General features: G+C 34.2%; 1 protein-coding gene across 13 annotated transcripts in view; it reads right to left on the minus strand.

Moving 5' to 3' along the window:
• Positions 1-2495: 2495 nt before the first annotated feature.
• Positions 2496-13384, minus strand: part of PPP1R12A (protein phosphatase 1 regulatory subunit 12A) — a 157080-nt gene continuing 146191 nt past the window's right edge. For 6 of the 13 annotated variants that reach the window (XM_053226530.1, XM_053226531.1, XM_027071183.2 and 3 more), the window contains 4 exons: positions 9669-9716; positions 7188-7238; positions 6136-6305; positions 2496-4672 (listed from right to left, as the gene is read on the minus strand). In XM_053226530.1, the coding sequence (XP_053082505.1) occupies positions 6171-6305; positions 7188-7238; positions 9669-9716 (234 nt within the window). In that variant the 3' untranslated portion in view covers positions 2496-4672; positions 6136-6170. Of the gene's footprint in view, positions 4673-6135; positions 6306-7187; positions 7239-7967; positions 7999-9668; positions 9717-13384 lie in introns of those variants that run through there. The other 7 variants (XM_053226525.1, XM_015063652.3, XM_015063651.3 and 4 more) reach the window with 5 other exon arrangements.

Genomic DNA, 13384 nt, shown 5'->3' on the forward strand with positions numbered 1-13384 from the left:
TAAAGTCCTGTATTGAGAGTTGGGAAGAACAAGGACAACCACAACAAAGGTTGGGTAAGAGCTCTGCTTTGTATTAGCTTGGAATGCTAGATCAGTTATCTCTGGTTTCTCACTGAGAAGATGGAGATGGACTTTATTTACCCAGCCTGTTGTAGGTATCCTATTGAAATAGATTTGTATTGAATCAGACCTGTGAGAAATACTGTGTGAGAAAGGGAAAGGAGATAAATTTCTTCTTTTCTACTTTCAGTCTCCCAGAAATAGAAGCACAAAGGACAGGCCCTATTAGCTGTATATTATTTAAAACAAAATCTACTAATAGTGATAATTTCTTAAACACTCCCTCCTTTTCATTAGCCTTTTATTATTTTTTAAAGTTTATTTACTTATTGAGAGAGAGAGAGAAAAAGAAACGCAAGCAGAGGAGGGACAGACAGAATCCCAGGCAAGGTCTGTGTTGTCAGCACAGAGCTCCAGGACTTGGGACTAGAACTCATGAACTGTGAGATCGGGACCTGAGCCGAAACCAAGAGTTGGATGCTTGACTGAGCCACTCAGGCATCCCTTTCATTTACCTTTTAAAATGAAAACCTAGTTAATTTTTGTGACCTATATATTTATTGGAATTCAAGCAGTGGCAAGTTGTGACAGACCTGCTCAGAAAAGCTCACTTATAATAAACTTTAAACAACTTGTAATAAGGGCACCTGGGTGGCTCAGTTGGGTAAGTGTCTGTCTGACTCTTGGTCTTGGCTTAGGTCATCCCAAGGTCCATGAGTTCAGTGTTGGGCTCAGTGCTGATAAATGTGGAGCCTGTTTGGGATTCTCTCTCCCTCTCTCTGCTCCTGCTCAGTATCTTAAAAAACAAAACCAAAAATAAACAAAAACATCTTGTAATAAAATTTCAAGTTATGGTAATAAGCAAATTATGTTACCTTATTATAAAATCTTAAACTCCTGACTCCTCGATGCTTCTATTTTTATTTATTTTCATTTTTTATTTTTTTGAGAGAGAGAGAGAGAGGGTGCAAGTGAACAAGGAACAAAAGAGAGATACGCGGGGCTCGAACTCACCAACTGTGAGATCATGACCTGAGCCGAAGTCAGATGCTTAACTGAGCCACCCAGGAGCCCTAAATTTATTGCTTTGTAATCTGGTCATTTTGTAGGCAAAGAACAGAAATAAGACACTCTCCGTCACTTACCTCAGAGAAAGAGCAATCTGTCATTTCCAAAGCATTTAACCCCAGAGAATCTTTCCAAAATGAGTCAAGCAATGTATTTAGGTATCTAGAGCTATATACAACAGGAAAAACAATTTTATTCTACACTCAATCCTTTTTGGACAGCAGCTTGTGTACACGCAGTCACGCACAGAGATTACATGTATACAGTATAACACGTGGACATCACAGAAAAGACTGCTCATCAGTCAGACTTCATATTTGTGGCCAAAGGTTTTCACCAATGGGTAGTTCATAGTTGTTAGTGGAGTCTGCTGTATTCTGCTTCTAATGATGAAGTGGAGGGCAAACTACAAGACTATTGTGTCCTAAGGGAAACACATGGTCCTGGTTTGAAGAGAACTGGGCTCTGGATGATTTTCTTCTTATGACAACTTATGACACTTATGACATGGAGAGTCATGACTGTTCAGATTGGCCAGGAAAGACTAAGTGATAACAAACTTCTAAGCAAAAGAGTAAAGCAGTCGAGTGGATTGGTAAATACCTACTTTTTGTATGAGACCTCTCTGACACAGTTCTATAGCTGCTTTTCATTTGGCTTTGAAGTATGTGCACATGAAATTCTTTTATGCAGGACAAACAACAGTAATGTTCTTAGTTCTGTGAGCATGCTTAGGGAAAACAAGTACTGAAAATAGAAAAAATAGAATTGAATTCTTATATTAATGTAAACAAAGGCTTGCCACAAGTCCTTTACCCAAGTTCCCCAAATTAGAAGTGCCTCTTTTATGTAGTTATAGATGTGTAAGTAGATGAGGGGCTGAACTTGGGACAAACCCAGGTTGAGGAATGATGTGTTATTTTACATTTCAATGGAGTATTATCTTTATATGTATTCCCAAGCCTATGTCTGCAGCTAAGAAAAAGCACAGGTTTAATTTAGAAACCACAAAATGTCTATGTGAATGAAATCTCATGCTACAAAGCTACTATCTTGAAACTTGCTATTATTTTTTACCCAGTTATTATCATAAAAAAAGTAGTTCTCAGATTCTGCATACAGACAGCTTTATGTAAAATATATAAACATTTGTCGAAATTGGTACACAGATTGCATAAATATGGCAATTAAGATTGCATTTACAGATGTGCATGTACAATGTTGTGCAAATTATCACAATATTACAATTTCGAAAATTATTCAAATTGGAATCCAAGTAAAGCAATTAGTGAAAAAATACCCATGCAGAATTTAAATATCTCAGAACAAAATTTAAGTGTCTTCAGTAAAAGGTCACACATTTAAAATAGTTTTATTCATTTTATTTGTATATGTCAAAATACATTTTTATTTCCAAAATAGTGGGTTTTGCAACTAGTTTCATGCAGAAATAAGGTCTGCTCAATACTACCAATAAAATCAATATAGCACAGTAGCTGTTCAGTTTTAGATACAAAGAATAAATAACCTAAATACAAAACACTAAAATATTAGAAACATGTATTTAATCATTCTTCACAGGCATCCAAACTTCACAAATATAATCCTTAGCATGCCTAACTGTTGTGCAACCAGAACATGTTGCAGTCACTCAAACTGATCAATTATCTGTATATTTTACGTCCACATAAGACCATGGAAATTCTCTATATTCAGACCCACCATTCATACAATTCAAATATAACCAAAAATAAAATTCCCATAACTATCCTTGTACCTTTAAAAATCAAGAATCCTGAGCTTGGTAGTAAGAGCATAACCTTATATCTTCATAAAACCAATCAAGAGAGAGAGGACTTAAAATCCTGCTTACCAAAACACCCTTTCCCAGTCCCAAAGTAATCTAAAATAGGCAGTAGAACACAATGACCTTTTAAAATGAAGGGGTACAAATTCACATTTAATATAGTATACAATACAATCAATAATACAATTAGCTACTATAAGCTTTACAATGTACAATTTATTCAAATGGCTGAACTGTTCAGTGGTTAAGGAGACAGTTATGTGCCAGAAAGATGTGGTATTTTTTTGCATGGTTTGATGAAAATATAAAAGCTATTTGTCCAAATAAAAGCCATCTTCACTATGTACTTGGTTTTGCTTTTTTTTTTTTTTTTTTTTTAAAAGGCCACTGAAATGTATAAAATGGTCTGAACATGATGGTGGTATCAAAGTCAATGCCTCTTCACATGGCAATAACAGTGCATTTAACATTAACTCACGGTTAAGTCTGCAAATGATTTCATAGCATTACTTTGGCTAGCACAACAGTTTTAGACAGCACTCAGATAAATATAGGTATGTGAAATGTGAAGCAATTATCTTATGCAACTTTAGTTGTGGTTGAATACTATCAAATGAAAACTGAAAATAAAAGTAAAAGCACTTTACAGTAGAAAACTTTTGTAAAGATAGGGCCCCACATAATGTGTTACTTTTTAAGTCTTTATATCACATTGTTAGCAAATTTTGTTTTTAACACTATTATGGAGTAGCCTACTTTGCATTAACAGACATTTCAATTAAGAAAATAGTCAAGCATGCCATGTGGTGGTCTAAAAATCAAAACAATACACTTATTTATATATACAGCATCACTCAGTACCTGCTAAAATGAATGTGAAGATTATATACTACAATAATAAAAAACAAACAAAAACAAAAAAGTGACCAACAAAGGCAGAAAATAGGACTTAAAAGAATCTAATCTCAATTGACTTTAAAGCATTCATATAAGAAATAAATGCATATTGCACAAACAGTGAAAGCAAATGTTCCACCAAGCAATTCAGTTCCAGGCGGAAGACAACAGAGCATTAGCCTAATACATGACAATGATATCAGGAGAACAGGTGTTCTTTTCTGTAAATGAGAAAGCTGTGAAAACATAGATGAGTCTGCCACATGAAGAGTTAGAAGGAAAAAATACAAACCCAAACTTAGATGTAAAGCAAAAAAATATCGAAAAACTGGAAACTGTGGCACATCAAAAAATGTTGAATAACTGTCTTCTGTGAGAGCTGAAAGTTTTTGTTGACACAAAAGTATTTATGTACAACTAAGGCTTACTGGTTAAATATCTCTGAGGCATATCTGGCCTTGAACACTTTCCTTAAATGCTGGAGCTGTAAACAAGTTTTCTCAGTCATTAAAAAAAAAAAATCTTCTCAGCAGCTGCATTAACATGAAACAATGGTCTTGATACAAGAAAAAAAAAAAAAAACCCAGAAAATTAAACAAAACAAAATTCCTAGATAAGAGGGCATTTGGCAGGATATCCGAAAATGACAGTCTCCCTGGATTCTTCCCAGGCTTCCAGTGACTGTCAATTATGGTCCACTGGGTTGCTCATATGTGCAATTCCATTACTTGCTGCTTTTTTTTTTCCTTTTTTTTATTTGGAAAGTTTGCTTATTACTCTGATCAAGGCCCCATTTTCATCCTTTAGCCTCTGGTTGTCTGCTTTTAGGTCTGGTAACATCTATGAGGGTAAAAATAAAAGAAAAGGTTTTACTTCAATAGGAAGACAAAAATGTTACCCTTAGTGTTTTTATATTTTCACCACAAGACACATGAACAAGCTTTGTCAGTTATATAAATTTCTAGTGGCTAAAACGTATAAGAAAGAAAAAACTTGATTTGTGATGCTAATTAGTTTAATAAATGATGGAATGAGAAGTTTGTTTTCCCAAAGTTATCATTTGGAATGTACTAAATCACTTGATATTATGACTCACAAGCACACTGTATTAGAGCAGCCAAGAAAATGAAGCCTGTTTTTGTTAGGATAGGCTCTCAAAGGGAGTTCCTCTAAGACTTCTATCAGCACCTAAACCAAACCCTTTTAACTTTATTTACATCGGACCTTATTCCACAAGAAAACCAGCCTATTTAGGGAAGTTTTGAGGGAGTTAGACTTGTTCTAAATTATTAGAATTCCTTAAAGGATTCAACTGTAGTACTAAGCTTAAGCATGTACTACAGTGTCTGATCCAAGATAGATGCTCATTAAACGATAACAATTATTCCTATTATTGGAATAGTATAAAATAACTTATAAGCCAAAATATATTTATGAAAATATCTAAGTACTGAAAAAACAACCAGTATTTGGAACAAAGAGAAAAACACACGCTCCGGTCCTCAAAGGAAATCTATTTTCTGTTCTATAGACAAACTGAAGGAGGGGATGGAAATGTTAGCAGTAAACTGGATTTTCTACTAAGAATGACTTAAATTCCATGTGCTCTGCCAGATTTGCTAGGAAGTAGAACAGTTTATACTTTGGACACTAACATACTTTGCAAGACACTGGAAATAGTTTTCTACTACCTTTCCTCAGCTTTCAAGATGTACTAGATTGTAAAATTAGACAAAAGTAAAACTTCTACTTGGCAAAATTACCTTAAGCAAAATCTTTATGAAGAGTTTAAATTTATGTGGAATGAATCAATTCTTGTTTTCAGAATATATGGTTATAAAATACAGTAATGTGAAGTTTATGTATCAGGATACCACTGTAAAGGACTAAGTGAATATTACCTGAAGTGGTTCTGAGTGAAAATGACATTATTTTGAAAAACAGATAAAACATGTTTAATCGTCACCTTCAACATATTAATTATATGTAAAATACATGTTACATTGTTTACGTTCCTTTTTCTTTCTAGTCAAGAATTTTAAATGGTCATAGTTTTAATCCATAAATTATCTGTAGAGCCAAAAATGTGCACAAGCTTTTGCAAAAGTGCAGACAAGTCTTTAAATCCCTAAACCGTTCTCTAAATTCACTGTAGTTTATCAGTCAGAATATACAATTAGTGACACTTTCTAACATTCTGAGAAGCCATGCATAATTAACAGTTATATGATAAGCTACAGACACAATGGCATTAATTTGTAAAAGTGAGCTCAAGACACGCTTACTAATACAAAAACACCTGCCTGGCTCTACCAAGAAGAAATGATGAAACTACAAGTTATAGGTTCACAGACTGCAGTTGCCTACAGAACCCTGAGCGCTTGGCTACCACTCTTGTCAAGGCCCTATTCTCAGTCAGCAGTCGTTCATTTAACTCTCTCAGAGTCTGAATTTGCTTTATTTGGTGCAGGTTCTGCAGGAATTAGAACATAAAGAAATAGAAAATAAAAAAATAAGAAAATGGAAAAGAGGACAATAAAAATACAAAGAATCACAGATAAATGAATATAAGAGGAAAAAAATTAAGAGTCTTAAAAGGATATTCCATGAGATTCACAAAGGTAAATAGTATAGTCCTAAAATTCCATATCAAACAAAATACATAAACAAACAAATCCAAAAAATTTGTCTCCAAAGTCATTCAATAATAATATTCTAACAAAGAACCAAATTCAGCAATACAATAATTAAATCTTGACAGTCTAATTCTATAGGCACATTTTCATAAGTATCAGTTCATTAATTCATAATGTGATAAAGATATTTTATGCAAGACAATATGATAAAAGGTAACCAATTAACTGTGCTATTTTTGTTCCCCCTGCAAGAAGTGTTCCTTCCAACATTCAAAACAAATTGTTACTTCTACAGGTAATTCAGAGTTCCATAAAATACAGCTCTGCTGGCCCACTACCGTAAAGTCCTTTATTTTCAAAGGAAAACACTTTTGTATCGATCCCCACTCCACCATTTACTCTCCAAGAAACAGAGTATGTGAAATGTGAAGAATAAATACTAAATCCCAAATCTTACAGTCATTATTGTCTAATTTCTTCTACACCTGACTATCAAAACAGCCATAAAAATTGATTAACAAAAAGATTTGAATTATAAATGTTCTCCTAGCTCACCTAAAACCTGTTAGGAATAAAGAGAAGCACGGCATATGGATAATTCACAAATTACACAATCAGTGTTGAGAACAATTAACATGAACACAGTATGTTATTAGTTCTGTAAAATTTAAGTTCGTAAACAGCACTGTCTCTCATAAGTAGTAGCATGGTTTACTTACTTTGAGCTCTTCTTCCATTTCAGATATTCTTCTTTCTAGAGCTCTTCGTTCCTAGATCAATTTAAGGTACCAATATTTATCACATAATTATTATATTCTTAATTCTCTAAGTTGTGAAATAGTGACACTTTAGAGTCAAAAATCAAATCAGGAGCAGTGTGGAAAAAGATGTGATGCCAGTGATGTGCAAAGAGCTTTCCAAATATCTTTCAAGAAATAAATATGAAGATTATTATTTTTATTAATTTCTATAAGCTCTTTCTTTAAAGCTTTGACTTTAAGGTAAGATGCTACATAACATGTTCAAACTGTTTTTTCAGTTCATATAAACTTAGGCATAGAATAAACCAATACTCAAGACTGAGGATTATGTAGAGAGGAAAAAAAACCCCACACATAGATGCAATTATTCTACAGTGACAGAAGCAGAAACGCAAAAAGCAAACATGCCTAAAATATGTGTAAACTTTCAAAAGGATCTAAGAGAAGTTCATCTCCTCCATCTGCAAGGTCTACTAGCCATTATTTATCCAGTTGGCTTTACAGTTTTGTACTGAGCTTGATACTGTGTGCAGCACTGATGCCGTGACTCTAATGAAGCAGCAGCTGCAGCATGTATTTTCATGTTCCTCCTTTCAAAGAGTGACAGGCAAAGGTAACATACAATACGTTACTGCAGTGTACTATTTTATTCTGCCTTAAATAATAAGCATTCTAGGGTGTTATGCAAAAAGCAAGCAGCAGTAATTAATGTGCTGTAAAACTTTGGTTAGGTCATACCGCCCAGAAGATACTGACTCTTGCCGGTCACCTTTCAGATACAAACCATTTAAATTTAGTTTAATCACTATGAATTCCCAAGACATTCTTTCCCAGATTAATAATTAATGTTGATATTTAGTAAAGCAGTACATTTACTGTAAATGTTAATGTTTTAGGTTATATGATGTAAAAAAAAAATAGGATCCTACTCATAGTCTTTTAAGTACCATGTTATTCTATTTTTTAACTTGTTTAAACACTATTACATAGACAAAAATGTTATTTCCTATGAATAGGACTTTCTGCTAGTTAGTAATACAGCCATGACTAATTCATAAAAACCACTGCATTTCCCGAAACACTAGGATATATAGTGTCATATTTGATCCTCGTAACTTGGTGAAATATCATAAATAGCCTATTTCCTTCTGCCCCATCATCCTTAATTAGGTACCTTCAAGATTTTAACTATTTTCTGGTAAAAAAGACAAGAACACTTGTCTATATCTGTCTTATCACCAAAATAGCAATTATAAAGATGTAGGCAATTTCTTCTGTTTGGCAAACTTATTAACATTAAAAAATATGGTTACGAGAAAATGTATGTAAAGTGCTAGCCCAGTGCCTGCCTGGTACACTGAATAAATGCTAGCAGTTATTATTAATACTATGATTACTAATGTCTGTTAAAATGGAAGTAGATAAGCTACTCAGTAATTTATCTGCATTCGACAGGCAGGCAAAGGAGTCAGATGAGAATGTCAGAGTATGAATACATGTATCATGTATGCGCAAGCCAAGAATAAAAAAGGACAGACATCATTTCTCTCTCTCTCTCTTTTTTGTTTTTGGTCAAAAAGGTAAATTGGCTATTTTTATAATGGAATGGAAGAAAATGTTTTATCAACTGCTCCTGATTATTTATTCTTTGACTTAGAGATCACAGCTACCCAGGATATAACTTCTCTAACCACAGCTCACGTGAACTAACAGATACTTTTTGGGCATTTTCCTTTAACTTTTGATCATTTATACATTCTGAACTGCTCAAACTAAACTTGTAGAGTTATTCCTATGGCCACTGTAAGACCCCTGAGCAATAACAGTAATAAATGAAGAAATACACGTGACTATATCACAGCCAGCTAAAAAATTACAGAAAGACAAAAAAGAGCAAAAAGGCTTTTCTAATAATCATTTTTTGTTTAAAATATCCTATTTAAGTTAAATATTTAAATTCAAAATTAAGTAAAGCATCATTAATTTAAAAAGAATTTTAAAATTTGATGTTCTTAGAATCTTTATAAACTTTAAATTTGCAAACAATTAAACTAAATGTATACATGACCAAAATGTTTTAAGTATATCACCACAGAAAACCAAAGGAGATAAATGGCATATCAAAAACATCAGATTCATTACCACAATGTGTATATTTCAGAATGAAGGCAAAGATTTTTTTAATCCATTAAAGGAATAACATGGTAAATTAAGTCTTAACACCTATAGAGGCAGGGTTATTTCACACCTACAGAGATCCCATAGAACTGTATAAAGAAGCTAAGCCAGAAAACATTCCTAATTAAATTAACATTAATCTACACTAATTAAAACTATCAACCATAAAGCCAAAACTGAAAGAAAAAAATCCTCCACTATTGCTTATATAAAACAATAAAAGGGGAAAAAGATTACTTACTCAATAAAATGGACACTTACCCTTTTTTCCATTTCCAATAGTGACCGATCAGCAAACCTTTCTTGCCTCTGTAACAAGTAAGAAATATAAAAGGGATCTAAGTACAGTAAATGTGGGGGGTGGTAGTGGAGGAGGACCACAGTAGCTCTCCTCTAGTGGTATTCAAATAAGTCATACTAGTCAGGTAGAGGAATACACAGGTATAAATAAAAATCAGTTTTGTATTGAAACAATAAAAAGTTAAAGGAATGCTTAGAAACAGAATGGTGTCCACAGCTCTCATGGACTACATTCCACTTTCCTCAGGTCTTTACATAGTACAGTACGGGGTAAGGAAGGAGGAGAACTGTGGAACAACACCAAAAAGATCCTACAGTTTCTCCTCCAATGCTCAAACTCTCTCCTTTCCTACACCACCAGGAGGAGTGGCTAATCCAAATGGTCAAATTATAAGACCTTGACTGAAATGTAGTTCGGACTAGACTGAGTGAAATATCCATGCAGACAAACCAGTGAACTGGCCTAAATTTTGTTTTCTCTCCCAGCTTAGTCTTGCCCACTCTCTCTCTCTAGAGTTTTTGTTAACAATCACCCATATTCCAAAATTGGTAAGTAAGGTTCATACTCCTGGTCACTTAGAAGAAATCCTAGCTATATAGCTTTTCTTCTCCTGGTGAACTTAGGACTAATTTTCCTGCTTCCTGTACAATGTGATCAACTCAAAGTTGACAAAGTCCCCTGAGATTTGGGGGATGGAAAGGACCCTTGGGATTTTAAGTCATATGGTGCATGTAACACCACAAAGCTCTGCATATGAATACTGAGTAAAACACCCAGTTAAAAAACAAGTTCTATCCTAGTTCTTTCTGACTTACACTGACTTCTGCACATTTATCTCCCTTGGGATTCCTGGTCACTTTGCCGGAAAAAAAAAACAACCAAAAACTCATCAAATGGCTCACTTCCCAAAGCGAATTTGCTGAATAATCAATCTTACCAATTTACTAGAAGTTTTTTTTTTTTAATGTTTATTCATTTATTTTTGAGAAAGAGAGTGTACAAGCAGGGGAGGAGCAGAAAGAGAGAGGGAGACACAAAATCTGAAGCAGGCTCCAGGTTCTGAACTGTCAGTGCAGAGCCTGATGTTGGGTTCAAACCCATAAACCATGAGAGACCTGAGCCAAAGTCGGCTGCTTAATCGACTGAGCCAACCAGGTGCCCCCAAAAATAGTTTTTGACAACTTTTTTTAAATGTTTATTTTTGAGAGAGAGAAAGAGAGCAAGTTGGGGAGGGGCTGAGAGAAAGTGAGACAGAGGATCTAAAGTAGGCTCTTCGCTAATGGCAGAGAGCCTGATGTGGGGCTCAAACCCACACACAGTGAGATCATGACCTGGGCCGAAGTTGGATATCTAATCAAATGAGCCACCAAGGTGCCCCTTTGACACCTTTTTTAAAAGAATGATAAGTAACATTTTTTTTAAGTTTATTTTTGAGAGTGAGAGAGTGGGGGAGGGGTGGAGAGAGGGAGACACAGAATCCGAAGCAGGCTCCAGGCTCTGAGCTGTCAGTACAGAGACTGACATGGGGCTCAAACCCACAAACTGAGAGATCATGACCTGAGCTGAAGTCGGATGCTCAATGGACTGTGCCACCCAGGTGCCCTGTTTTTTGGCAACTTTATTAACAAGAATGCTCTTTTATGACTATTAACTACAAAATTTACTTAAAAATATATTTCATCATTAAATGTTTTTTTTTCTTTTTAAAGATTTTAAGTAATCTCTACACTCAACACAGGGATTGAATTTACAACTCCAAAATCAAGAGTTGCAAGCTCTACTAACTGAGCCAGTCAGGCACCCCTAAATGTTTCTTTATACAATTTTCTGTTCTGTCAGCCCTTTCAGTATTCATGCTTAGTATTATTCAGACTTGCAACCGTTACTTTTTGATCCTTTTATCACAATTTCTTTTTTGTGGTTATGGTATATAAAAGTTAAAGATCTAATCATAGCCGGGTATCCTTCCCTTTCTCTGTTGTTTTAAATGGTTTTATGCTTTTGTGCTTACTCTTTCTGGAAAAAGAAAAGTCGACATTTTACTTACTTATTGTTAGAAATCAAATATAAAATATGTATGTATCAAATATAAAAACTTTTCAACTAATTCTGATTTCTTTTTGTTTTTAAATTTAAATTTATATTTTAATTGCTAGAAATACAAAACAAAGGCTAATATAATGTGCCCCTTGAAGATCTGCAAATGAATCCTAAAAATGTTTAAATGACTGAAAGATGTAGGAGCATCTGGCTGGCTCATTCAGGAGAGCATGTGACTCTTGGTGTCAGGGTCGTGGGTTTGAGTTCCGTAGCGATTACTTAAAAAGAAAAAAAAAAGAAAAGGAAAAAAAAGACTGAAAAATTTAAAAATGACATTCAAAAGCACCCGAAAGAAATCAGAAATAGCTGAAACAATGCCATTATATGTAAGTTAATGAAAGTTTAGATGGAAAATTGGCATTTTATTGAGGAGTTTTCTTCATATAGGGACATTTTAGCAACTTTATGATTTATGTGCTAATTTCTTATGTTAAAAATCAATTTTATTAATTAGTTAATATTTCTGGTAAATCTTGTAGTTAATAAGCTGTTAAAATCATAATTACTAAATCTAGTGAAATACATTTGACAAAATATTCATCAAACCAGCTTTTGGTAAATCAGCTTATTTCCCTCTGTTGGAGACTACATGGAGGAGGGTGGCTGGACTAAGACGGGACTTAAAGATTCTAGAGTCCCTTGGCCAACTATTATCAAACATATGATTAATAGGATGATATCCCTTGGAAAAAACTCCATGCAACTATCAAACTGCCACCACTATGTTATGGAAGTAATGCTCAAAAAAGAAAATTAAAAAATCAGGTGAATGATTCATAGTAGACTTAAATACTCAGGATAAATACTCTAGAGTTGAACAAAAAGCTTAATGTTTATCAGTTCTGCTTTTACATATATCCTTAAATTTTACAAATAACATTTACATAGGTTTCCCAACTAAGATAGTAACTCTGAATACTTACCGATGTCTTAAACTCTGAATTACCCTTCCCATTATTCATTCAGTATACTGGGCATGGTATTCAGAATGTCTGCTAAGGCAGAAGCTGTCATACTTTTTAATCCAGTGACTTTTCTGGCCACAGTCCACAGGATCAGAAATTGGTACAGGACCCAAAGGCAACTTGCTATTGGTTGTCCAGTGTCCTATGAAATTGGACTTTTCACTAACAAGACCGTGAGTTGTAACAGGACTGCTCCATGCTGATAATAACTGGCTAATTCTATCAGTTCTCCTCTCTTGTAGAATTCAAATGAGAGACATATAGGAAGAATGAAATGACAACAGGGTACGCAGAGAGCAGAAAAACAGAGAAGGTAGTAAGCAGTAAAAACACAGATTAGTTGACTCACCAGTTACAGGACACTGCTGTAGAAAGCAGTGAACTTTTTTTCTTTTTAAAGCAGTGAACATTTTTATTTAGAAAACATTATGATCAAATCTCTAGAGCTAAAGCTATTTTCAGAAAACTAGTTATGATATTTTTATATGAGGAGGTTTACAAAGCTACTAATGCAACCCAAAGAAAGATGACTTTCCAGTTTACCATAAAGCCTAAGCATAAACCAGCAAGTTGTAACTTGTATGACATTCTAAGTTTTTATGACACCTCAC

This window comes from Acinonyx jubatus, chromosome B4 (genome assembly GCF_027475565.1).
Source record: "Acinonyx jubatus isolate Ajub_Pintada_27869175 chromosome B4, VMU_Ajub_asm_v1.0, whole genome shotgun sequence".
In the NCBI taxonomy this organism is placed as follows: Eukaryota; Metazoa; Chordata; class Mammalia; order Carnivora; family Felidae; genus Acinonyx; species Acinonyx jubatus.